Source organism: Odontesthes bonariensis, chromosome 6, assembly GCF_027942865.1.
Source record: "Odontesthes bonariensis isolate fOdoBon6 chromosome 6, fOdoBon6.hap1, whole genome shotgun sequence".
NCBI classification, from domain to species: domain Eukaryota; kingdom Metazoa; phylum Chordata; class Actinopteri; order Atheriniformes; family Atherinopsidae; genus Odontesthes; species Odontesthes bonariensis.
The window spans coordinates 1,778,721-1,806,596 of NC_134511.1; the positions used below are offsets into that span (position 1 = coordinate 1,778,721).

The 27,876-nt window shown below is 42.8% G+C and overlaps 1 protein-coding gene across 4 annotated transcripts in view; it reads right to left on the bottom strand.

Moving 5' to 3' along the window:
• The window catches only part of LOC142381789 (zinc finger MIZ domain-containing protein 2-like), a 31,324-nt gene extending 10,844 nt beyond the window's left edge, over window positions 1–20,480 (bottom strand). The window contains exons 1-9 of one of the 4 annotated variants that reach the window (XM_075467012.1): window positions 20,227–20,480; window positions 8,389–8,471; window positions 6,843–6,957; window positions 6,545–6,753; window positions 5,729–5,888; window positions 3,424–3,657; window positions 3,181–3,334; window positions 2,022–2,140; window positions 1,849–1,941 (exon numbers count right to left, since the gene is read on the bottom strand). In XM_075467012.1, the coding sequence (XP_075323127.1) occupies window positions 1,849–1,941; window positions 2,022–2,140; window positions 3,181–3,334; window positions 3,424–3,657; window positions 5,729–5,888; window positions 6,545–6,753; window positions 6,843–6,957; window positions 8,389–8,438 (1,134 nt within the window). In that variant the 5' untranslated portion in view covers window positions 8,439–8,471; window positions 20,227–20,480. Of the gene's footprint in view, window positions 1–1,848; window positions 1,942–2,021; window positions 2,141–3,180; window positions 3,335–3,423; window positions 3,658–5,728; window positions 5,889–6,544; window positions 6,754–6,842; window positions 6,958–8,376; window positions 8,472–10,572; window positions 10,593–20,226 lie in introns of those variants that run through there. The other 3 variants (XM_075467011.1, XM_075467009.1, XM_075467010.1) reach the window with 3 other exon arrangements.
• Window positions 20,481–27,876: the final 7,396 nt, after the last annotated feature.

The window sequence follows — 27,876 nt, forward strand, 5'->3', positions numbered from 1 at the left end:
CTCATAAAGCAGACAGAAATGTCCTCATAAAGCAGACAGAAATGTCCTCATAAAGCAGACAGAAATGTCCTCATAAAGCAGACAGAAATGTCCTCATAAAGACAGAAATGTCCTCATAAAGCCAGAAATGTCCTCATAAAGCAGACAGAAATGTCCTCATAAAGCAGACAGAAATGTCCTCATAAAGCAGACAGAAATGTCCTCATAAAGCAGACAGAAATGTCCTCATAAAGACAGAAATGTCCTCATAAAGACAGAAATGTCCTCATAAAGCAGACAGAAATGTCCTCATAAAGTAGACAGAAATGTCCTCATAAAGTAGACAGAAATGTCCTCATAAAGCAGACAGAAATGTCCTCATAAAGTAGACAGAAATGTCCTCATAAAGTAGACAGAAATGTCCTCATAAAGTAGACAGAAATGTCCTCATAAAGACAGAAATGTCCTCATAAAGCAGACAGAAATGTCCTCATAAAGTAGACAGAAATGTCCTCATAAAGTAGAAAATAAATGTCCTCATAAAGTAGAAAATAAATGTCCTCATAAAGCAGACAGAAATGTCCTCATAAAGTAGACAGAAATGTCCTCATAAAGCAGACAGAAATGTTCTCATAAAGCAGACAGAAATGTCCTCATAAAGTAGACAGAAATGTCCTCATAAAGTAGACAGAAATGTCCTCATAAAGACAGAAATGTCCTCATAAAGCAGACAGAAATGTCCTCATAAAGCAGACAGAAATGTCCTCATAAAGCAGACAGAAATGTCCTCATAAAGTAGAAAATAAATGTCCTCATAAAGTAGAAAATAAATGTCCTCATAAAGTAGAAAATAAATGTCCTCATAAAGCAGACAGAAATGTCCTCATAAAGTAGAAAATAAATGTCCTCATAAAGTAGACAGAAATGTCCTCATAAAGTAGAAAATAAATGTCCTCATAAAGTAGAAAATAAATGTCCTCATAAAGTAGAAAATAAATGTCCTCATAAAGCAGACAGAAATGTCCTCATAAAGTAGAAAATAAATGTCCTCATAAAGTAGAAAATAAATGTCCTCATAAAGTAGAAAATAAATGTCCTCATAAAGTAGAAAATAAATGTCCTCATAAAGCAGACAGAAATGTCCTCATAAAGTAGAAAATAAATGTCCTCATAAAGTAGAAAATAAATGTCCTCATAAAGCAGACAGAAATGTCCTCATAAAGCAAACAGAAATGTTCTCATAAAGCAAACAGAAATGTCCTCATAAAGCAGACAGAAATGTCCTCATAAAGGCAGAAATGTCCTCATAAAGACAGAAATGTTCTCATAAAGACAGAAATGTTCTCATAAAGCAGACAGAAATGTCCTCATAAAGCAGACAGAAATGTCCTTATAAAGCAGACAGAAATGTCCTCATAAAGCAGACAGAAATGTCCTCATAAAGACAGAAATGTTCTCATAAAGCAGACAGAAATGTCCTCATAAAGACAGAAATGTTCTCATAAAGCAGACAGAAATGTCCTCATAAAGACAGAAATGTTCTCATAAAGCAGACAGAAATGTTCTCATAAAGCAGACAGAAATGTCCTCATAAAGACAGAAATGTCCTTATAAAGCAAACAGAAATGTCCTCATAAAGTAGACAGAAATGTCCTCATAAAGTAGACAGAAATGTCCTCATAAAGCAGACAGAAATGTCCTCATAAAGACAGAAATGTCATCATAAAGGCAGAAATGTGCCTGAGGGTGGTTTCTGGTGTTAAATTCACAATATTTCTGTTAAACTGACGTCTTATTTAACTTTTACAGGTTAATTAAATTCCAGTTTCTCTGCAGAGTTAACGAACACACACACAGAGTTCATCTTACCCCCGACGGCTGGTTGAAGGAGCTGTAGACACCACCGGCGCCCCCTGTTGGCAAAGTGTTCAAACCTCCACCCTGACCATTAAACTGGTCCTGCTGAAACAACACGTTACAGTTAGCTCATTAATCTGATTGTTCTGGGGCTAAAATCCATCATTAACACTTTGTCTGCTCACCTTGTAGTACTGAGCGTTGGGGGGGCCGGAGGGGGAGTACTGTGGGAGGGGCATTTTATGGCTCTGATAGGAAGGGGAGGAGCCAGAGCGATGGGGGGCGGGGCCTGGTCCACCAGGACCTGCAGCGAAACCGAAAAGATAACGGCAGACATGTTTAAAACCCAAATAATGACAAAATGATAGATTATTTTAAAACAAAACAAATAGTTTTTAATACATAACAATAATAAATAATGTATTTAATATCCAAACTGCAAATATATCATAAAATATACAGAAAAACTTCTAAAAAAAAGTTCCATTTATTTACTAAAAGCTGATTTTCTTTTTAAGAATAATTAGATAAATAATTAGAAATAAAATATAAAGAACAGTTTTAGTCGCTGTAGTCACTTCACTGTACCCAAGAATTTTAGCTTTTGCTTCATTATCAACAAATAAAATAAAAATACTTTAATTATTCACAGGTACTTCAATGGTTTCCCCCAAAAAACCCAAATAATAAAAAATTTAGAGATTATTTTAAATCAAAACAAATAGTTTTTAATACATAACAATAATAAATAATGTCTTTAATATCCAAACTGCAAAAATAACATAAAATATACAGTAAAACTTCTAAAAAAAGTTCCATTTATTTACTAAAAGCTGATTTTTTTTTAAGAATAATTAGATAAATAAGAAGAAATAAAATTTAAAGAACTGTTTTAGTCGCTATAGTCACTTCACTGTACCTCAGAATTTTAGCTTTGTTATCAACAAAAAGAGAAAAGAAAAATACATTATTATTATTCTATTATTATTATAATTATTCACAGGTACATCAGAACCAACCACCTGTGATGCGTTTACAGTTCTGTGCGATCTTTACTGCATCAGAACACGTTTCAAAGGTCACTTGTTTCATTTCTGCTTTTATTGCAGCTGGAAGCTGGACAGAAAGTCAGGAAACTGGGTCACCAGGTCTCAGAATTCCAAACTTTGAGCAAATATTTGATGTTTCTTAATTGATTTTCAAATCAAACTGCAAACTGCAAACATGCACTTTACACCCCGAATGTGGGCGCTGAGACGAGGGACACAGGCTCGTGTGATACGTCGTCTTAACTCACCTTTAACAACAGATTTTAACGTTTGGATTCAGAGGGACGCATCATACCTGGGTGGTACTGCATGTTGGGGCCGGCGTACGGGCCGGGCCCGGCGTGGCCGCCTCCCCCTGAGCCCGGCATGGAGCCGCCGCCGCCGCCATGGCCGGGCATGACGCCGGAGCCGACGGGGACGCCGTACTGCTGAGGCATTCCCTGGAACGACTGAGGACAAAACGGGGACAAACTGAGCGTGTGGCGAGCTGAGGGCGGCGTGCACAGATGAAAACATCTGGGTGGACGTGGGGCCCCACCTCTGAGTTGTAGGGCCGCTTGAGGCCCTGCTGCGGCCTCATGTGCCCCTGCTGTGGTCCCGGGCCGTAGTTCGGATGCTGAGGGACCCTCTGTGGGACCCCTGCTCCGTACATGGGGCCCATCGAGGGGGGACCCCTGGTGGGGCCGGGGCCCATGCCCCCAGGAGCCATCCCAGGAGGGCCGCGGGGGCCCGAATGGGCCATGAACTGGTTGCTGTAGGCCGGACCCCCCATCTGAGACACAACAATGAACATACTAACGGTCAGCTGACATGACGCCGATCATGTGACCACGTGGTACAGCTGTAACTCAGAACCAGTTTTCTTTAAACTCATTTAATCTTGTTTCCTACAAAACCTCCAGAGTTTAGAAGGTTAAAAGAAAGAATAAATGTTTTATCAGCGCAATCAATGGCTGTGTTCGAAACCGCATACTACATACTTCCATCCTACATACTGCATACTACATACTGCATACTACATACTACATACTGCATACTCATCGATCAGACAGTATGCAGAGCGTTTACCCACAACGCATTTCACTCCTGCCCGAGCCGAAATCAGCCGGCCTGAAGCTGATTTCCCTTAAGCTCTAAACTCTGTAAACTTTAGCAACATTTGAAACATTTTCAGAAGAGAAAGTAGTCGTTTAGATCCCCAACGTGTTGAAAACCTGACAAAATACCGGCTGTTTACAATTTTGTTCCCACGAATTCGGCGCTACTAAAGCTAGCCGCAGTGAGTAATGCACTTCCTGTTATTTTCACAAAATAAAATACCCGTTGCCTTTTATCATAGGGAAAGCCATTACAATACAATTGGTGCTTTTGTTTTGAAAACAGGAAGTGAACCTACCCTCGTTGTAGCTACCGTTTTGACAGGAAATGACGATCGGCGACGTCACGTTACGTTGCATCTTGGCCTGGGTAGTTTGAGTATTAGGGCTGTCGCGGTGAGGGAATTCCCACCGCGGTGACTCATAGCCGCTCAACAGCGCGGTATGCGGTGATATCGCATACCGCACTTTCCACGACATGCAATGTTAGATGAAAATCGAGCGCATAATCCGTCTTTTTTCCCCAGCGATTCTGACATTTCACTTTGCTTTGCCTGTCATTTACTCGCTCACAGACCAACATAGCGGAGATCAAGCAGCGCATACCCCAGTTCTGCATTGTTGCCAGTGCCACATGGCAAATATCAACACTGTTGCAGACCTGCGCACGTTTCGTTTAGTAATGACGGAGAAAAACGAAGCAGATCAGTGCAGCAGTTGAGCTCACGTGTCCGGGATACAGTTTTTGTTTTTAACAGACTGCCGCCGACCAACCAACCCAAGCTGAACTTTAACTGTTTCCGCGAACAGACAATTCACAAACTACTCTGAGAATACGTTTCACCTACACAGTTTTGTTGAAATGATCAGGTATTTCCCAACAGCAAATGTGCACACCAAGCTGTGGTTCTGTGGAAGCTAGTTTTTTGTTGATATTAGACGGTCGCATTTACAACGGTAAACATGGATGATAAGGGAAGATTCAAAGCCATAAAGTGTCCGGACTAGGCAGAGGAGTAAAGCCGAGATAAAGGTAGGCCACTGCATTTTATTTTAACTTGCTACGACACTGAGTAGGCATATTCTTGTAATATCAGCTGCTGAGGGAGAATGAGACCACAACGAGTGGCATGCAGACGTGTGTGCGTGTGCGGTGCCTATATGCAAAGATGACGACAGAAACGCGGCACCTAGCTGTGTTAATGTGTTTCTCCTGCCTTGCGGGGAATATACAATGTATAATTATTACTGTGCAGTCTTAAAAACTCTTTTAGTTTCTCGAGTTCTGCGCGTGCAAGCGGGCGTGCGGTGGTGGCGGTGGCCTGGACACGCACCGCGGAGGTCCTCTCAGCACCGCGGTGATTGCATTTTGCGGTTATCGCGACAGCCCTACTGAGTATGAGTAGTAACCTCATGATGCATACCCAACATTTCGGAGAATCTAGTATGCATCCGGGAACTTCTCGCATACTCAAACTCGCATACTAACTCAGAAAGTTAGTAGAAGTATGCGGTTTCGAACAGCCATAGTGTGAAATAAGCCCCGCCCCCTGAATAAAACAAAATTACGTTGTCTCCATGTTCAGAATGTCACCAGTGATGTCATCAGTGATGTCATTAGTGATGTCACCACATGTAAACTAGGTGATTAAAGTTAAAGTTTTCTTTATAAAACCTCAGACGAGGATTCACTTATTTATCGGGACCGCCTGAGGCATCCAGCAGGGGGCGCCGTCCTCCGCTCACCTGTCCGTAGTTCATCTCCTGGTTTTGCTTCTCCTGGATGGCGGCCACAGTTGCCGTGGCGGTAGCGGTTGCCGTGGCGGCAGCGGCAGCGACGGCGGCGGCGGCCGCAGCCTGAGTGAAGTCAGCGGAGCCTCTGGAGCCTCCGGGGTTCGATGGGTAGCTGCAGACAGACGGAGGTCAAAGGTCAACATTTCAGCTCGTTTTCTGAGCCGAAATAAATCTAATGTTTGGAAAATCTTCTTTTAAATCACAGAGATATAAATGTTGGAGGCAGAAAACAGCGTTTCGGAGCTTTTTAACGAGTAATAACTGCGTTTCGGAGCTTTTTAACAAGTTAAAACTGTGCTTCGGAGCTTTATAACGAGTAAAAATTGGGTTTCTGAGCTTTTTAACGAGTAAAAACTGCGTTTCTGAGCTTTTTTATGAGTTAAAACTGCGTTTCGGAGCTTTTTAATGATTAAAAACTGCGTTTCAGAGCTTTATAATGAGTTAAAACAGTGTTTTGGAGCTTTTTAATGACTAAAAACTGCGTTTCAGAGCTTTATAATGAGTTAAAACTGCGTTTCGGAGCTTTTTAATGATTAAAAACTGCGTTTCAGAGCTTTATAATGAGTTAAAACTGCATTTCGGAGCTTTTTAATGATTAAAAACTGCGTTTCAGAGCTTTATAATGAGTTAAAACAGTGTTTTGGAGCTTTTTAATGAGTAAAACTCAGTTTGGGAGCTTCATAATGATTAAAAACTGCGTTTCGGAGCTTTTTAATGAGTAAAAACTGCGTTAAACGAACCGGTTACCAACAAATGACCAACACCCACCTTCCTGTGTAGCCCCCCGGCCCTCCACCGTAGCCCCCACTCGTCCGGCCGTACATGCCCTGATTCATGTAGCCTTTGCTGGGCTCGCCGTAGCCCGGCTGGCCCATGTAGCTTCCGGGCCCGCCGGCCATGCCCGGTCCGCCGGGGCCCTGCATCATGGGTCCCCCGCCGGGGTTGGCCCCGGGCCCCATCACCCCTCCACCCAGGCCCTGAGCAGAAAAACACCTCAAAGGTTACAAAAGAAGAGAGAAAAGAGCCGGATTCATCAAATGGTTTCTCCCGTGTGGCGATGTCACACCTGGCTGGCCGAGGGATTGGTCACTCCCCACACAGTGGTGACCACGGAGAGGGACCCTGTGGGCTGATTGGTGGGCTGCTGCCAGCTGGAGGGGTCGTAGGGGTACGAGCCGTCACTGCACACAAACCAGCATCAAACAAACCATAAGCATCCGTTAATATCATTATTATTTCAGACTCTGACAAACAAGTTTTTATTATTTTCAGAGTCAAACAATCCACTGTACCTGTGTGTGTGTACCTGTGTGTGTACCTGTGTGTGTGTACCTGTGTGTGTGTACCTGTATGTGTGTGTGTTTACCTGTGGATGTGTACCTGTGTGTGTGTACCTGTGTGTGTGTACCTGTATGTGTGTGTGTTTACCTGTGGATGTGTACCTGTGTGTGTGTACCTGTGTGTGTGTACCTGTGTGTGTGTGTTTACCTGTATGTGTATCTGTGTGTGTGTGTACACTTGTATGTGTACGTGTACCTGTGTGTGTACCTGTGTGTGTGTACCTGTGTGTGTGTGTACCTGTGTGTGTGTACCTGTGTGTGTACCTGTGTGTGTACCTGTGTGTGTGTGTTTACCTGTGTGTGTGTGTGTACACTTGTATGTGTACGTGTACCTGTGTGTGTACCTGTGTGTGTGTACCTGTGTGTGTGTGTACACTTGTATGTGTACGTGTACCTGTGTGTGTGTACCTGTGTGTGTACCTGTGTGTGTGTGTACACTTGTATTTGTACGTGTACCTGTGTGTGTACCTGTGTGTGTGTGTGTACCTGTATGTGTATCTGTGTGTGTATCTGTGTGTGTGTGTGTACCCGTGTGTACCTGTGTGTGTACCTGTGTGTTTGTGTTTACCTGTGTATGTGTGTACACCTGTGTGTGTACCTGTGTGTGTGTACACCTGTTTGTGTACCTGTGTGTATGTACACCTGTGTGTGTACCTGTGTGTATCTGTGTACCTGTGTGTGTGTGTAACTGTGTGTACCTGTGTGTACCTGTGTGTGTGTACACCTGTGTGTGTACCTGTGTGTGTGTACCTGTGTGTGTGTGTACCTGTGTGTGTGTGTGTACCTGTGTGTACCTGTGTGTGTGTACCTGTGTGTGTGTGTACCTGTGTGTGTATCTGTGTGTCTACACCTGTGTGTGTGTGTGTGTGCGTGTGTCTGTGTGTACCTTTGTGTGTACCTGTGTGTGTGTACCTGTGTGTACCTGTGTGTGTGTACCTGTGTGTGTGTGTGTGTATCTGTGTTTCTACACCTGTGTGTGTGTGTGTGTGCGTGTGTCTGTGTGTACCTTTGTGTGTACCTGTGTGTCTGTGTGTGCGTGTGTGTACCTGTGTGTGTATACATGTGTGTGTACACCTTTGTGTGTACCTGTGAGTGTGTGTACCTGTGTGTGTGTACCTGTGTGTGTGTGTGTGCGTGTGTCTGTACCTTTGTGTGTACCTGTGTACCTGTGTGTGTGTGTGTGTTTGTGTGTGTATCTGTGTGTACCTGTGTGTCTACACCTGTGTGTGTGTGTGTGTGTGCGTGTGTCTGTGTGTGTACCTTTGTGTGTACCTGTGAGGGTTGTTGGCCAGTCCAGCCTTCATCTGGTTCAGAGGGTTCATGGTCGACAGAACCGGGTCCAATCACACAGACTCCTGACAGACAGACAGACGGTTCCTGAGTTAATCAGCAGTTACAAACTACATTTCCCATCAGCCCCTGCTGCAACAGCATGTAAGCATCCAGTAAGAAATGAGCCACCAACCAAAATGTTGACATGCTGGTGAAGAATGCACCTTTATCTTCAAACCACCTTCGGCTCGTGTTCCGCCCGGGAACCGGTCACAGAACAAACCACCTTCGGTGTTCTGCCCGGGAACCGGTCACAGAACAAACCACCTTCGGTGTTCCGCCTGGGAACCGGTCACAGAACAAACCACCTTCGGTGTTCCGCCTGGGAACCGGTCACGGGACAAACTACCTTCGGTGTTCCGCCTGGGAACCGGTCACGGGACAAACTACCTTCGGTGTTCCGCCTGGGAACCGGTCACAGAACAAACTACCTTCGGTGTTCCGCCTGGGAACCGGTCACAGAACAAACTACCTTCGGCTCGTGTTCCACCTGGGAACCGGTCACAGGACAAACTACCTTCGGTGTTCCGCCTGGGAACCGGTCACGGGACAAACTACCTTCGGTGTTCCGCCTGGGAACCGGTCACGGGACAAACTACCTTCGGTGTTCCGCCTGGGAACCGGTCACAGAACAAACCACCTTCGGTGTTACACCTGGGAACCGGTCACAGAACAAACTCCCTTTCGTGTTCCGCCTGGGAACCGGTCACAGAACAAACTACCTTCGGTGTTACGCCTGGGAACCGGTCACAGAACAAACTACCTTCGGTGTTACACCTGGGAACCGGTCACAGAACAAACTCCCTTTCGTGTTACACCTGGGAACCGGTCACAGAACAAACTCCCTTTCGTGTTCCGCCTGGGAACCGGTCACAGAACAAACTACCTTCGGTGTTCCGCCTGGGAACCGGTCACAGAACAAACTACCTTCGGTGTTCCGCCTGGGAACCGGTCACAGAACAAACTACCTTCGGTGTTCCGCCTGGGAACCGGTCACAGAACAAACTACCTTCGGTGTTACACCTGGGAACCGGTCACAGAACAAACTACCTTCGGTGTTCCGCCTGGGAACCGGTCACAGAACAAACTACCTTCGGTGTTCCGCCTGGGAACCGGTCACAGAACAAACTACCTTCGGTGTTCCGCCTGGGAACCGGTCACAGAACAAACTACCTTCGGTGTTACACCTGGGAACCGGTCACAGAACAAACTACCTTCGATGTTCCACCTGGGAACCGGTCACAGAACAAACTCCCTTTCGTGTTCCGCCTGGGAACCGGTCACAGAACAAACTACCTTCGGTGTTCCGCCTGGGAACCGGTCACGGGACAAACTACCTTCGGCTCGTGTTCCGCCCGGGAACCGGTCACAGAACAAACTACCTTCGGCTCGTGTTCCGCCTGGGAACCGGTCACAGGACAAACTACCTTCGGCTCGTGTTCCGCCTGGGAACCGGTCACAGGACAAACCTTTCAAACCCAAACTGGTTTAAACCCGAGGAGCCGAACTGGTTCCAGTTCCTGGAAGGTCAGTGAGTCGTTAAACAGAAACCCGAGTCACAGCCGAACCCGCCTGACATTCAAAAAGATGAGAAAACTGAAAGTTTCCTGCTACAGAACCAGAAGTTCTGATCCAGACCTCATTCCTGTGAACGTTTCCAGGGAAACAGCGTTCTTTCCTTCATTAAAGCACCCGGAGTTACGGAGTTAATAAAGGTGCTTCAAACATAGAAGTTAGAAAGAAGATCTGGAACCAGTTCTTCCTGTTTTAACGACCTTTGACCCGAATCTTCATGTTAAAACATGAAAATCTCACATTAAATCTACTGAAAGCAGCATTTAAAAGGTCCTGATACATACTAACCAATCAGAGCGCGACCTTCAACATGTCATCAGAAACCTGTGAGAACACGTGATATTTTACTTTCTTTCAGAAAGAGGCTCTGACTGACTCAGGAGGAGGGGGCGTGGCTTTAAGGGGGCGTGGCTTTAAGTTTCCACCTGATCACAGGTGAGTCAGAGCAGGTGTTCCCTGAGGAATGAATCAATAGATGTTAAAACTGATCAGAGGTGATCACACAGAGGAGGAACCATGTGACCAAACAGGAAAAACAACCCAACACACCTGAGTCACGTGACCACCTGCTGTACCGGCTGTCAGTTTCACTGATTCTCAGACCGGTTCAGACCGGTTCAGACCGCCCAGACGTTGGAATTTAGCAGAGGAACACCTGGAACTATGATCAGTATCAGCTGCAGACGGACTGGAAACATGAGAGAAATGATCAGAATGTAACTTTTTCAGCAGCTTCAGAATCAGTTAAAAACTAAAAACATGTCAGAGCTGATAGTTCTGATCGATTTCTGATCAGTTTCTGTCTCTGAATCACTCAGTTTCCTCCCGTAGAACCAGAAATCAGAGTTTTGAAGGTATCTATGACGACCCTGAGCTGGGCTGAGCAGAGTGGCGACACTCCCACAGACTTCTATAGAAAGAAAGGAATGCGGAAGTCACGTGGGTCACGGAGACGCCAGAGTTCCAAACAAGGGACGCAGCTCCGTTAACCTCAATTACTCGTCAAGAACAATTACTGGAGACTTCCGGCATGACGAGTTAGCGAGCAGACGTGTGAAAGGGGGCTCCAGTTAACTTTCATACAACAAAGAAAAATAAACAAAATTTGCTCGTTGTTTTATTTGGTTTACGTTTGGATAACCTAACGTGGGACACTTTTGACTCATTTGAGTCGCACAGCAGCTTATTGAACAATCGTCATGAGCAGAGGGAAAGGTGGAAAGCGACCCACTGTTTCAGCTAAGCTAGCAAATATGGCGAAAGAAGCAAGGTGTACTGAGAAACCTGATGACAGCCCGATTACCACGAGTGACCTTGAAACTCTACTCAATGGTCAGCGCGAAAGTTTCAAGAACGACGTGGCGGCTTTGATCAATAAGGCAACGGAATCTCTCAAATCATCAGTTGGTTCACTCGGACAAGAAGTGTCATCTTTCAATGGCCGGCTCACTCAAACGGAAGCTTTGGCTGGGGATAACTTTGAAAAAAAATCACGGAGATGGAGGCCGCCATTAAAACTCTCCAAAAACAGTGTACCAAACTACAGGATAAAGTTGAAGATCTCGGCGCTCGAATCTGAGGATAATCAACGTGCCCGAAGGCTGTGAAAAGGGTCAAGACCTAGCTAAGTTCGTGTCTGATCTGCTAATGGAGGTGACGGGCCCGGGTGTCTTTAGCAGCCCCCCGGAGATAGAGAGAGCGCACCGCGCCCTCCGAAGATCGGGTGATTCGGACAGTACAGAGAAGCCCAGGGCATTCCTTGTCAAGTTCAGTGTTTCCCACACATAGACTAATTTGTGGCGGTGCGCCACAGACTATACACCGGCCGCCACATATTGCGTTTCGTTATTATTATTTTTTTTTAAACGCTATTTAAAAAATACTCGTATTCGTTAAGCTGCATTTCCTTTCCCTGCTCTACCTCAGTCTCTCTGTCCCTCGCGTCTCTCTCGCATAGCCTACTCACACACAGCCCCTCTCCTCCGTGCTTCCCTGGAAGCGTGGAAGCTTGCTAGCTTAGATTAGCTCTATAGCTCTGGCTCAACCAAAAGAAGACGGCTGGCGAAATTCACGAAAGGTTGGTATCACGTGCACCTTTATAAAATCGCACATTAAAAAGTCCTATAAAAATATTTTATATTTTTAATACAATGTTGTCCCGTCCCGACCCATAGCAAACAAGCGATTACGCCTTCTTTATAAAGTTAACTAGTCGCAAGTTTGCCGTAAAAAAAAAATGTAGTTGGGTTTGTCGAGGTCAAAACACTATCAGCTGTGAATCAAATAAAGTAGTTTTTTTTTAAACTCTTACACTGAATGTTTGCTGCTTCAATCCAGATGAGTATTGAAAAATATTTTCCGCGATTGAAAAAGAGAAGTGCGTGTTGAGGATGACGACCAGCCTGAACCGGAGGTATCAGTCTGAAACAGCTGAACAGTCCCACCAGTGTAATTAGCTATGTTATTCATTTGTTTACAATGAAGATGTGAAAATCTGCAGATAAGCTGCACCTGTGTCACCCACACAGGTGTCACACATCCTTACGTCCCCCATCATTTTCCTTGATGGAGAAATTATCCAGGTTCTTAACTCCCAATGTGACATATATGTCACATTACAGATCTCTGACAGTGGGGGGTGGTATTTTGGAAAAAAATTCTGAAATGGGTTCTATGTGGTCTATTTAGTCTGTTATAACCCCCTTAATTTTAATTTAAGTAGAAATGGGTCTGGGTTCTTATGGGTTAATACAATAAAGTTCTGTGTGACCAATTATTAACGAAGGAATTATTTTGAAGTTCCTGAAGTTCCTCCGTTTTCAAGAGAAGGAGAAAATGCCGAGGTGGGCCAGGAATCATCAGATAACCTACCGCGAATCCGAGCTGAGAATCTACCCGGATATGAGTGCTGAACTGGCCAAACGACGAGCATCATTCAATGGAATCAAGACTGCGCTGTATCGGAAAGGCGTGAAGTTTCAGCTGCGCCACCCCGCCCGACTTTACGTGTCATTCCAAGACGAGGACTATTTTTTTGACACTCCACAAGAAGCCAAGGTCTTTTATGACCAGCGTATCAACATATCTTAATAGTAGCCAAGGCTATGATGAAGAGAACAAGGTTGGTCTCACCCCCAGATGTTTAACATTTGCAAAACTATAACCTTTTCTAGTACTTGGTTTCTGAATTGATGATGTAACTGCATTCCCCGTTGTGATTGAGTCCCATTTAAATGTAACCTAATTTAAGCATAGGCTACTTTATTTACTTATTTATTTTTCATTTGCTTTGTTTTTATCCGTAATAATTGAAAAGTGTACTGACATAGTACAGTGGCCTATTTGCAATTTCAGCACAAAATTATTATTTTCATTGTTTTTTTTTTATTACCCATTATTATTATGATTATGATTATTTAAAAATTATTATTTGGAGCTCCCTGGAAAGTATAAGTAGAAGAAAAGTGAGTAATGTCCTCTGGAAGTACGTTTTGTGTAATCCTGCTGCTAGTTCTAGTTCTGAGAACATGCTTAGGAATGTTACATAGGTTATACACTCTCTGTTCCGAGAGTGTGTGGGGTTATCTTATGGGAGGGGTGGGTGGGTTGTGGGCAGGTATGTCCTCACTACATTTCTTGAGATGTTTTTGTTTTATGTCCATTTTCTTATCCATATGTTTATGTTGTCCATATTCACTCATACTAGGCCCCTCCCCCTTTCAATATCTAGTCATGGCCAAACACTGCCATTTTACATGCTTGACCTTCGGGTATGGCTAAAATCACCAAAGGCTCAGGGGCAAGCTTGAGGTTTGTGTCCTGGAACGTTAAAGGGCTGAATAGCCCAGTTAAGAGGGGTAGAGTATTATCTCATTTAAAACATTTTAAAACGGATATAGCCTTTCTGCAGGAGTCCCATCTAATTACTAGGGATAACCATAGATTGAGGGCATCATGGGTGGGTCAATGTTTTCATTCCAATTCCAGTAATAAAACACGTGGTGTAGCTATTCGGCTCCATAAAAAAGTTCAATTCAGCCCAAATAAGATAATAACCGACAGTCAAGGCCGATTCCTTATAGTTACAGGTTCTCTTCATAATGTAGCAGTTACTCTTGTGAATTTATACGCACCCAACTGGGATGATGAAGCATTTCTTACAAAAGGTGGTGTCAGCTCTTCCAGATCTTAACAGTCATCAACTTATTTTGGGAGGTGACCTTAACTGTGCAATAGATCCATCACTGGACAGGTCCTCCAATAGGCAGTGTTCCCCTTCTAAAATGGCCAAAGCTTTTTCAACTTTCACTGAACAAATAGGAGGTGTGGACCCATGGCGCTTCCTTAACCCTGATAAAAAACAATTTTCATTTTATTCCCCAGTTCATACAAGTTTTTCACGAATAGATTACTTCTTTATTGACAGCAATTTTTTACCAGCTGTCACTCACACAGAATACACAGCCATAGTCATATCAGATCATGCAAACTGCTCCTTGATCTCTCCTTTAAACTCTTACAAAAAACACGCCCCCCCCTGGAGGTTGAATAGTGCACTGCTTAATGACAATGCATTTAAGTCCATCATTTTAATAGCAATTGATAATTTCCTTAAAAATAATAACTCAGATTCTATATCTCCTTCTTTACTTTGGGAAACAATGAAAGCTGTTGTTAGGGACAGATTATATCATACTCTGCTAGTTTAAATAAATATAAAAAACAAAATCAAGAACAGCTACTGGATAATATTAAAAATCTGGATGACAAAATATCAGTGTCACCATCTCCAGAGCTTATTAAAACAATTACTGGTAAGTTAATAAAATAACAGCATTTTAAACATTTTTTACATCTTTAAGCATTATCTATCAGAAGTATACTCTTAGACATCGTTATTTTTACATTTGGTTAGCATGAAATGTCGATGTTGATGTTAAAAATGTAATGATTTAGGGACCTAGCTTAAAGCTTGGTAACGGAGGCTAACGTGAGGTAATTAACGTGATTATTTCACTAAAGTCCGGTAACTTTTTATTGTCTGGTGACATTATGTAAAGTTGTTTTGATTGTTAGGTTTTAAAACATTACCAAAATACTATATAGGCCTATAGTAATAATACATTTAATACATTTTTGGTATTTCTGACGTATTTTCTCCGGTAAATTGATTAAATTACAACATTTTTGGCATAGTGAGGCATTAGCTGACTGGTCTTTAATTAAGTAAGTTTTTTTTCAGGCATGACTTCGCAGCTGTGATAATGAATTTATTAATTTCTCTGTTGTTGTTGTCAGGGAGGTCAGCAGATGTGGTGCTCGCTGCTGCCATGGATCAACCCTTATTAGGGCTTCAGCCGATTTCTACAATGTCCAAACCCTTAAATTTGATCAAATACAGTTCATTGTTGCAGATTAATCTACCCAACAGTATGAATAGCAGTAAAATAACTTCTCTATTAAGGCTTGTTTTCCATTTTCCATGATGACATTTCATAATAAAATGTTTGGTTTAAATCTGTTTTGTTTATTTTTTTTTCACAACTGACACATTTATTTTGTCATTAATATGGTTTTAACCAAAAAAGTTTAATTCATGTTTTAATCCATCCATCCATTATACCCGCTGAATCCGTGGATCGGGTTGCGGGGGGGCTCATTGTCCATCTGACACCAGAGAGAACAGACAGACTGAATGACATCTTCTACAGATGGAGTGTTTGGGCCAACAGGAGTAAATCCTGGGAACAGACAGTAACATCAGGCTCTGTTGGAGGATGTAGATCTGAAGGTAAGCTGGACCTCTGGCATGTTTCAGTATAAAGGAGGACGAGGTAGCTGCCCCCTGCTAGCATGCAGGGGTACCCTCTAACATTTAAAATGGTGATAAATGTGTCTCTGTGCTCCAAAAAAGAAAAACGTTGATAAGTCGGTGATCGGTAAAGTGATCAATGCACATTATGGGTCAATATTTACAGAAAATTGCGTCGTAAATGTTAAAGTTATCGTTTTTGTGCTCCATCCCGCTAAGACCCGTTCAAACTGACTGACAGCGCTGTGACGTTTGGAACTCCGGAGGCTCACATGAACCACGTGACAGCCCTAGCGGCGACTTCAGAGCGTGTCGCAACTCTGTATTACTCTATAGCTCTGGACTGGGTAACATCAGCAGAAACTGGTCTGAGTCAGTTCTGATGGGGGCCCAGACATGGTCCCAGAACATGGTCCCCAGAACATGGTCCCAGAACATGGACCCCAGAACATGGACCCCAGAACACGGTCCCAGAACACGGACCCAGAACACGGACCCAGAACATGGACCCCAAAACATGGACCCCAAAACATGGACCCAGAACATGGACCCCAGAACATGGACCCCAGAACATGGTCCCCAGAACATGGACCCCAGAACATGGTCCCAGAACATGGACCCCAGAACATGGACCCCAGAACATGGACCCCAGAACATGGTCCCCAGAACATGGACCCCAGAACATGGTCCCAGAACATGGACCCCAGAACATGGACCCCAGAACATGGACCCCAGAACATGGACCCCAGAACATGGTCCCAGACATGGACCCCAGAACATGGTCCCAGAACATGGACCCAGCTGTTATTCCTCTATCAGGAGCTTCTTCCTGAGCCTCTTTCAGCAGGTTTCAGACATTTTGTCTTCAGGCTGTTTCCTCATTGATTTAACATCAAATCTTTATTAATAATTATTCACCTTCACTTTAAAGAGTTAAACTCTCCGTTTTAACTTCACACAGACCAACTCCAAAGATCTGCTTTTTACTTAAAATTAAACTAATTACACCAATGAACATACTGTTTTTAGTATAATCTGTGTGTTTTATAACCATTGTGAGTTACAGTCCTGTTCCTGTAACCTTTAAAGTGTCCTGATCAGCAGTTCTGCAGCTTCCTGAAGCTCTCTCAGAGTTTCTCTTTGGACATTTTCTGCTTCTTCCCTCATCTTCAGTCCAGTCCTTGTCCCTGAGCATCTTCAGAGGAATGTGTTTTTTCTTCGTTAAGCCACTTAACTCTGACCTGTGAACCATTCAGGCAGGAAAAAGGCTCCTAACTCAAGGGATGAACCAGTGTTGGGTCCAACTTAGCAAAGAAGCCGTTTTAAACTGGATCTTTAGGCACTTTGTTCCCAGCAGCCTGTCACAGAGACACATCATTTGATCCCATTTCTTTAGCTGCATCTGTGCTGAAAACTTGGCATATCTCAGCATGGTGTGTAGTAGGGATGTTAACCGATGACCGTATGACCGATGGTTGACCGAATCTATGTGGTTCGGTTAGAATTTTTCTGCCGTCGGTTTAAAAAATAAAATAAAATAAAATAAAAAAAAAACCTCACTATATCTTTAGAAATGTTATGTGAGCATGAGCCATCCCACGATGGAAGAACAACCGCAGCAGATCCACGTAGCGCCCTCCTCAGAGGTCCTCTCTTACACCGGTTGCTATGACAACTTCTACGCCGTACATGACGGGTCCTGTTTGCGCAGTTTTTTAACCAAGTCATTGGTTGACCTACTTTCCTGTAACACCGCCAAATGCACCGTTCTCCGTTTGTGACTTTGTAACGGGGGCTTTTAACAGCCCGAGTTCGGTGCCGCGTTTGATTCGTGTTTAAAAAGTACCGTGACTGGAAGGGCGCCGTTGCGCGTAATGTGTGGCTGTGCGTGTCTGCGCAGGCACAGCAATTATTTTTCTACCCAAAACCCTTATTCCTCCACAAGTACGCCTAGAACTAGTGGTCAATGATTGGGGAAAATGTTTAATACCAAGGGCACGAACTAACATTGATTGTGTGATGGGAGCCTAACCAGTCTAAAATGGGGGCATAACTTGTTCCACGCGGCAGAGAAAGACGCGCAACAGGACACAGATATCATAAATGGCACTTATAGAATTTTCGGTGACCGACTTTAATCGACTAATGAGGCTCAGTGGTCGGTCAAGACTTTTTTTTAAATTTCGACATCCCTAGTGTGTAGTGTGTCCTTAAAACATTTGAGGAAACTGGACAAATAAAATGGACCTAAACATGAGTAATAAAACTGTTCTTTTTGCAGAAAAGTTCAAGATTAAAAACTGATGTTCAGTTAGTTAAGATTCAAACGATCCCGCAGGACAAATGTGAGGAAAGTTAATGCTTTTATACTGAAAAAAAAGGGGTAAATGATGACTTAAAAGTCGTTGTTTTGCAACAAAATTAAAGGGATATGCCACCCCCAGGCCAAATTAAGTGTATCCCCGCATTCCCGAGACATAAATAAGTGTGTGGGAGCGTTTTCCTGGCGACCCAGGCATTGTCCGAATCTCACAGCACTGACCACTGCTTGGTTGCGCGTAATACATACATGCTAGCGTCGCCAATCGAAATATTTCGCCCAACGTGAATTAATTTACTTGATTTACCAGTGTGTTGTCCGCACTGGAAACTAGTTCCCAAACCGACATGAGCAAAACAAGCCTTCCGTGTAGATTTACACAGTATTTGCACTCGAATACACCAAGCAGTGGTCAGTGCTGTGATACGGACAATGCCTGGGTCGCCAGGAAAACGCTCCCACACACTTATTTATGTCTCGGGAATGCGGGGATACACTTAATTTGGCCTGGGGGTGGCATATCCCTTTAAGGAAGTGATTCAAATCTATTGGATGGAACAGATAAAGTAAATAAATTTAAACTCATGAAAACAAAAGATGGAGCAGAAGTCCTGATCTAGATCTCATTTCTTTACATTTTCCTTCCAAGCAGCCGGACTTTTCTGTAATATTTTACAGCGGTCTCGATCGATAGCTTTTATTTGGACATTTTCTGCCTTTTTCATCCATTTTTAGTTCAGAGGAATGTGTTTTTTCTTTGTTAAGCCACTTAACTCTGAGCTATGAACCATTCAGGCAGGAAAAAGGCTCCTAACTCAAGGGATGAACCAGTGTTGTGTCCACATTTTAAACTGGATCTTTAGGCACTTTGTTCCCAGCAGCCTGTCACAGAGACACATCATTTGTTCCCATTTCTTTAGCTGCATCTGTGAAAAACAGCAAAGATAACACAGTCTGACTGAAAATAGTTCCATGAAGATTTTCCTTTCAGTAAATCACTGCACCTACTTCCTGTTTTCCTGGAAACACACCAGGAACTGAGGGCTGCTCCTCAGAACCTTTCCTACAGATGTGTGTTTGGAGCTCTTCTTCTTCTGCTTATTTCACTCTAAATGTTTCACTTGGATCTTAAACAGCTGTTTAGCACCAACAAGCTGGAATTAAATGTGTTGGAATAAATGTTTAACAGCCGGCAGCATTCAGGACAAAACGTTTAAAACCATGAAGTGTTTCTACCCTGAAGAGCCGAGGCTGGAGCCCGTTTTAAAAACCAACGAGTAAAACCGTTGAAAATAAACGTTCCAACGACGTTAATTCGGGTTCAAACCGGTTTCAGCTTTGAACCACCGACCCGGTGGACGCGTGCACGCCCGTACACGCACGCAACTAGTAACGTTACGGTTTAAAAACCCATTTTAGTCCGGGTTCCGCTGCCCTCCACCCGTCCGTTTGACCGGAGAACGCCACAGTCACAGGAGACATTTTGATTCCTCTCGGTGTTGCAACCTGAGGGGGAAGCTAATGCTAACGAGCTAATAGGCAGCTCCAACGCTCACAGTGGCTGTAGCGTCGCTGTTTAGCATTAGCATGCTAACAAGCTAACAGGCAGCTCAACGCTCACAGTGGCTGTAACGTCGCTGTTTAGCATTAGCATGCTAACGGGACGATAAAGAGTCAACGGCGGCGAAACGGCACGGAATTAATCACGAAACAGCGCTGTTCAATCAACCGAAACGAGACACAACGAACCTCCGATGTGTTAAATCCGGAGACCAGGGCTAAAAATCACCGCGGACTTACAGAGCTCCCCCGCTGCTAGCACGTTAGCCCGACTAGCGGTGACAATAGAATGCTACGAGGCTAGCAGCTGCTAGCAGCAGCTAGCTTGTTCCTCAAACACAAAACACCTGATGTTTGCCACAATTAAATCCTCACCGAGAGGTCGCGGTGTGCCTTCAGCAGCGACACGCGTCCCTTCATGCAGACAAAAAGATTCACACAGCTTTCTCTCTCACACGCACAGCTACACGCACACAGGCGGGAGTGTGTTGTGGTTCCACAGCCGACCTACCTCCTCTGCTTCCCCGGTGTCCGAGCCCTGCTCCTCGGGGCCTCCGCTGCATCAAGAAACACCTCGGTCCGGAGGCGCCACAAAAATCCAGAAAATACTCCCGATAAAAATAAAAAATCCTGCGCGGAGGGCGAGATTCGCGTCCAGCCGGGGCCGGTCTATGCGTCTGATGATCCGGCCTGAAGGGGAGACTCCATCCGCCGCAGCTCCGGGAGGGTTCACATTGAATTAGTCAGGATAAACCGGAACAAAGGGGGTTAACTACAGTGAGGAGTTCAGCACAGCGACGTCAGTGTGTTTCCACTGCATCACCGCCCAGAGACGGAGAGAAACCACCGGAAATCTGACAGCATTCTCCTTAAAAACGCGATTTTACAAGGAACTCAATGGGGGAGAATATTTAAGTAAATAACTTCAGTGTAAGATTCAAATTTATTTTTTGTTTTAGGAATAATACATAAAAGTCTAAAGTTCTTTGGGTTTGTACATGTAAATGAAGCTAGAGTCAGTTCTGGGGTTCCACAGGGTTCTGAACTGGGTCCACTTCTGTTCTCTTATTTAAGTAAATAACTTCAGTGTAAGATTCAACTTTAATTTTTGTTTTAGGAATAATACATAAGAGTCTAAGACTGATTTAAGTCAGTTATTTGGATTTGTACATGTAAATGAAGCTAGAGTCAGTTCTGGGGTTCCACAGGGTTCTGAACTGGGTCCACTTCTGTTCTCTTATTTAAGTAAATAACTTCAGTTTAAGATTCAACTTTAATTTTTGTTTTAGGAATAATACATAAAAGTCTAAAGTTCTTTGGGTTTGTACATGTAAATGAAGCTAGAGTCAGTTCTGGGGTTCCACAGGGTTCTGAACTGGGTCCACTTCTGTTCACTTATTTAAGTAAATAACTTCAGTTTAAGATTCAACTTTAATTTTTGTTTTAGGAATAATACATGTAACAAAGGTTAATTTGGCTGTGTATAATTCCACAAAATTATTGTTTTTATGACATTTATAAGACTAGTCAGGTGTAACTTTTCTTTTTCTGTTTCTGTACATTCTTTTATGGGGGAGCAACATTCGCGACAAAAGACACGGTCCCGCCTAAACTCTTCCTCTTTTTTCTGATGTTCGGTGAGGAAAGGTGGAGGAAAATAAAGACCTTCGAAAGAGTGTGGTGTGGTCTCCATTCGTTCTAACCTTTACACAACGCAGAGGTTTCATACCGGTTACATACATAAGAGTCTAAAACTGATTCAAGTCAGTTCTTTGTGTTTGTACATGTAAATGAAGCCAGAGTCAGTTCTGGGGTTCCACAGGGTTCTGAACTGGGTCCAATTCTGTTCACTTAACCGGACACATTTCCACCTTTATGCCAATGACACGCGGCTCTGAGGAAACTAATTCATATTTCAGGGTGAACACTAAGCTGCTCCAAAACATCTAAACCAGTTAGTTGTTGCTACAAATCAAGTTCTGATGGAGCAGGTCCCAGACTCAGGTCACAGTGACCCGAATGTAAATGTACTTTATTTATAATCCTACTTTATATCTTTACAGACAATCCTTACGGTGTACCAAGTGCTTTACAGAAGGTAATAAATAAAGAGAAGAAGAAGTAAAAACAAATAAAAGAACAGTGAAAGCAATAAAACACAACAAAATCGATTAAGATAATTAAGATAAAGGTGTCAGTGTACTACTGGGTATCAAAAGCGATCCAAAATAAGTAAGTTTTTAGCCCAGATTTGAAGATGTCAGAACTTTTATTTCATGCGTTCTCAGTTCCAACATCGAACTGGGATATTCCACAATTATTTCAGAATACTTCGGGATTAACTCATGAGATGTGATCTAAGGTGTTAAATGTGTTCATTTCTGAGCTTTTTTTGTAGTTTAACACCATTTTCTGAGCTCTTATTGAGACGTTTGAGACAGACTTTGGTCCAAATATCTGTTGGTTTCAGCTCAGCCCTTTTTTTTGTTCTTTTTGTTTAATATTTTTATTGATGTGTATACAAGAGTAACAGAGGCACTTACATATAGCGGTATACAATGGTGTGGTCATTAAACATGTTTGCATACAGCCTTAGATTTAGATTTGTATATTTTTATGTTTTAAGAACAAACAATTGCAGAAAAAAAATTAAAAAGGCCAAAAAGACTATACAATGAAAAAGGATTTATGACATAGTCTGTTGAAGATGATTAAACTGTCCGCATTAAACATAACAGATAAATTACATAAATAATAGAAAAAATAAATAAATAAAAGAAGAAAGAAGGAGGGGGGGGTTACATTGTCGGAAAAATGGTTGCCATTTACTGTAAAATTTGCTCAAGCTTCTTCAACTTGAATATTTCATTTTCTCTACTTTGAAAAAATGATCCATTGCATAAAGCCTGATTTAAGGTCGCCTACAGCAGTGTTTCCTAACCCTGGTCCTCAAGGCACACTGCCCTGCATGTTTTCCATGTTTCCACACCTGATTCAAATGAATGGGTCGTCCTCAGCCTTCTGGAAAGCTTTAAGACCTGAGGCAATTATTTGAATCAGGTGTGCTGGAGCAGGAAGACATGGAAAACATGCAGGGCAGTGTGCCTTGAGGACAAGGGTTGGGAAACACTGGCCTACAGAGTGCCCTTTCCGGCCAACATTCCTACCTATCTATCCGTCCAGGAGGCGGAGACTCACAGACAGGGCCGGCCCAAGCCTTTATGGGGCCTTAAGCAGAATTTAATTTGGGGCCCCCCTACCACCACCTCAGCTCCAGATGCCTCATTATTCCATAGGCTACACTGTTATGTGTGTAACAGACCCACAATCATTAGCATTTGTAATCATCTTACATTATACAGGTGTCATTCTTGATTTTAACCTTAAAGGGATAGCAAACTCATAAATATGGTTTAATTAACTTCTACATAAAGAGTGATGTATAAGTATGGCTCATTAATTTAACTATTTGAAAGTAACATCAGCAGGCTGGAGACTGCATTTATAGTAAACACGTTAAATAGTTTAATTTCTTTCAGATGTGCAATGGTGTGCAAAATGTTCAAAATCCAATTCCAAAATAGAATCAAATGACATTCACATTATCTTACAGAAAAATAAAGTTGTAATCAAAATTAAATACTTAAATAATAAATACAATACTTAAATAATTTTGCCCAACGGTGGCAGCAGCCAACATTAACCTAGTATTAGTATTTTGTCAAAAATGTTTTTTGGCAGTGCCATCGTCCCTGTGCCCAAGAAGTCGCCTGTGTCATGCCTCAATGATCACCGCCCCATCGCACTCACGCCTACCATCATGAAGTGCTTTGAGAGGCTGATCCTGAAGCACATCAAGAACCATCTGCCTCCCACCCTAGACCCCCTGCAGTTCACGTACCGAGCCAACCGCTCCACCGACGACGCCATCAACACCACCCTCCACCTAGCACTCACCCACCTGGACAAAAAAGACACTTATGTCAGAATGCTGTTCATAGACTTCAGTTCAGCATTCAACACTATCATCCCACAGCACCTGACTAGGAAGCTGAGCTTGCTTGGCCTGAACACTACCCTCTGCAACTGGATCCTGGGCTTTCTTACGGACAGACCCCACTCAGTCCGGATCGGAAACAACACCTCCAGCACCACCACACTGAGCACAGGGGCACCTCAAGGCTGCGTGCTCAGTCCCCTGCTGTTCACACTCCTAACCCACGACTGCACAGCACTACACGACTCGAACCACATAATCAAGTTCGCTGACGACACGACCGTGGTGGGTCTCATCGAAAAGAACGGCGAGTCATCGTACAGGGAGGAGGTGGAAAAGCTGATCACCTGGTGCAAAGCCAACAACCTGTCTCTGAATGTGGACAAAACTAAAGACATGGTTGTTGACTTCCGCAGAGCACAGAGGGACCACGAGCCTCTGCACATCGAAGGCTCCCCGGTGGAGATTGTGGAGAACACCAAATTCCTTGGTGTCCATCTGGCGGAGAACTTCACCTGGTCCCTCAACACCGGCTCCACCGTAAAGAAGGCTCAGCAGCGTCTCCACTTCCTGAGAAGGCTGAAGAGAGCCCACCTCCCTCCCACCATTCTCACCACCTTCTACAGAGGGACCATAGAGAGCCTCCTGCGTAGCTGCATCACCGCCTGGTTCGGTAACTGCACCCAACTGGACCGCAAAAACCTTCAGCGTGTGGTGAGGACGGCTGAAAAGATCACTGGAGCCACTCTCCCCTCCGTCTCAGACATCTACACCACACGCTGCATCCGCAAGGCAACCAGGATTCTTAAAGACCCCACCCACCCCTCACATAGACTTTTCTCACCCCTCCCATCTGGCAGAAGGTACCGCAGCATACGGTCTGTCACCACCAGACTACAAAACAGCTTCTTCCCCCAGGCCATATAGATCCAGAAAGAACAACTTTAGGGGCTCTGAGACTGAAGTTCAGCTTTCAGAGATCCAGAAAGAACAACTTTAGGGGCATGAGACTGAAGTTCTGCTTTCAGAGATCCAGAAAGAACAACTTTAGGGGCTCTGAGACTGAAGTTCTGCTTTCACAGATCCAGAAAGAACAACTTTAGGGGCTCTGAGACTGAAGTTCTGCTTTCAGAGATCCAGAAAGAACAACTTTAGGGGCATGAGACTGAAGTTCTGCTTTCAGAGATCCAGAAAGAACAACTTTAGGGGCTCTGAGACTGAAGTTCTGCTTTCACAGATCCAGAAAGAACAACTTTAGGGGCTCTGAGACTGAAGTTCTGCTTTCAGAGATCCAGAAAGAACAACTTTAGGGGCTCTGAGACTGAAGTTCTGCTTTCAGAGATCCAGAAAGAACAACTTTAGGAGCTCTGAGACTAAAGTTCTGCTTTCAGAGCTCCAGAAAGAACAACTTTAGGGGCTCTGAAACTGAAGTTCTGCTTTCAGAGATCCAGAAAGAACAACTTTAGGAGCTCTGAGACTGAAGTTCTGCTTTCAGAGATCCAGAAAGAACAACTTTAGGGGCTCTGAGACTGAAGTTCTGCTTTCAGAGATCCAGAAAGAACAACTTTAGGGGCTCTGAGACTGAAGTTCTGCTTTCAGAGATCCAGAAAGAACAACTTTAGGGGCTCTGAGACTAAAGTTCTGCTTTCAGAGATCCAGAAAGAACAACTTTAGGGGCTCTGAGACTAAAGTTCTGCTTTCAGAGATCCAGAAAGAACAACTTTAGGGGCTCTGAGACTGAAGTTCTGCTTTCAGAGATCCAGAAAGAACAACTTTACGGGCTCTGAGACTAAAGTTCTGCTTTCAGAGATCCAGAAAGAACAACTTTAGGGGCTCTGAGACTGAAGTTCTACTTTCAGAGATCCAGAAAGAACAACTTTAGGGGCTCTGAGACTGAAGTTCTGCTTTCAGAGATCCAGAAAGAACAACTTTAGAGGCTCTGAGACCGAAGTTCTGCTTTCAGAGATCCAGAAAGAACAACTTTAGAGGCTCTGAGACTGAAGTTCTGCTTTCAGGGATCCAGAAAGAACAACTTTAGAGGCTCTGAGACCGAAGTTCTGCTTTCAGAGATCCAGAAAGAACAACTTTAGGGGCTCTGAAACTGAAGTTCTGCTTTCAGAGATCCAGAAAGAACAACTTTAGGGGCTCTGAGACTGAAGTTGATATGAAAAAGGCTTAAAAAAACAACAACCTTGCAATGGCCATGCGCTCTATGACTGCAACTCCAAGAGCCTGACGCGCTAAGGCATCCAAAAGCAGAAAGTCAGCCGCTGGTTACACTTCCCTTTGACCTTGTTATATACAGAGTCAGATTAACCTTCAATTAGTGCATAATTTAGCATCATTATGGGGTATAATGTATATATCTATTTATGTTTGCTTCAAAGTAATTAAATATACAATCCATTAGTCAAGCTAACTTGATTGGAATAACAGCGGACTGTTTTAGGAAACTCCTACGACAGGTCTGGATCACTCGTAAATTCTGTTCGTAGCTGAAAGAAAAACGTAGGCCCGATGTGTCAAATTATTAAAAAAGGGCAAAATATGTCATCTGTAACAAAAAGTTTGTTATTCCATCGGTTTTCCTGCTGGTCGGATCCTTAGATGAGGAGTTAGTTTGAGCCTCACAGGAAGAAATTCTTCACCCTCTTACATTTTATTGATCAAACTCCAGATTTATTTGATCAGAACTGCTGTTTCTCAGATGTGTGAACATTTCAGGGGTTTATGCGATGTAAAAAACAACAGCTGTGAACATCTGGATCAGACTCAAACACCCGTTTAAAGTTAATTCAACTGAAATCTGTCAGATTTGAACTAAACTGCAGCATTAAATATTCTAAATAACGAGGAAATTAAAATATTTACACGAAAATAAATGTAGAAATATTTAAATAATGTTCCCCGATTTTTTTTAACCTAATTTACCTTTTAATTTTTTTTTTTTTTCATTTTAATTTTTAGCTGCTTTTGTCTGAAGCTCAGATGAGTAAAAGTATGGAATGTCAAGAACGTCACAGAAAACCATACATTTGGAAAATTCTATGAAAACACACACACAAGGAAATGTAATTTAATAATTTCATACAACGTATAAAACATTTCAAATGATATTAAAAGTTTAAGTATAAATTCAGAAAAATAAAAAATGTTTTAGTTAAATGAAGTTTTAAGTGTATTAGAAGCATAAATGTTGGGCTGTAAATGTTCTGTTGGACCGGTTCCGTCTCCTTTCAGCCTCTCATGAGGTTTTCTTATCTTAAACTTGTGTTATTTTATCTTATCTACACGTATAATTGCTTTAGTTTGAGAGTATTGCTGTGTTTAATACTGCCGACCCGAGTTTCTGTCAGAACATTTTTAAATCTCATATTTATCTTTTTAATATTTTATACTTTTATCTAAATTATTCTGCTTTTATTCTGTTGTTTTATCCCAATTTGTGATGTTTTCCTTACCAAATGCCTCATAAGCAAAGTAATTATTGATTATTGATCACTTTTCAGAACCTGATCTTTAAAGCTTTGTTTGGCACCAGGCTGCCACCTGCTGGATATTTGCTGAAACTGCAGCTAAAGGTTAATTCTGTCCGTTTCAGGACAAAAATCGATGAAATTACAGATAAACATCAGCTTCTGCCATCAGTTTGTTTTCCGTTTGGCCAACAAGATCAATACTGGCTGATAATAATATACAGATTCATCTTTCATGTAAATTACAAAAGAAAAACATTAACAAGGTTTGTGTGTTCCTGTTTTATATATATATATATTAAAAAAAATATATATAAAAATATAAATTTATATATATATTAAATATATATATATTAATATTATATTTATATATAAATATATATTGGTTCCTGTTTTAGTCCGAGCAGCAAAAAATAAATAATTTGTTAAGATAGAAAATAAATGAATATTGTTCTAATATCTGTTGATAAATCCTTTAATTCTTCAGTTTATTTTTTAATCTAATAACAATCGGCTCAAACGTGTCGATTTAAAACGGTTTTAAATCATTAAAATTTCTTCCAAATGAAACAAACTTTCTGTCTTTAATCAGTTGATGACATCGTGAGTGAAACATCCACACCTGTAGGAGGATTAATGTGGTTAAATTGGAGTGAATCGGGACACAGGAAAGAGGAGGCAGCAGCTC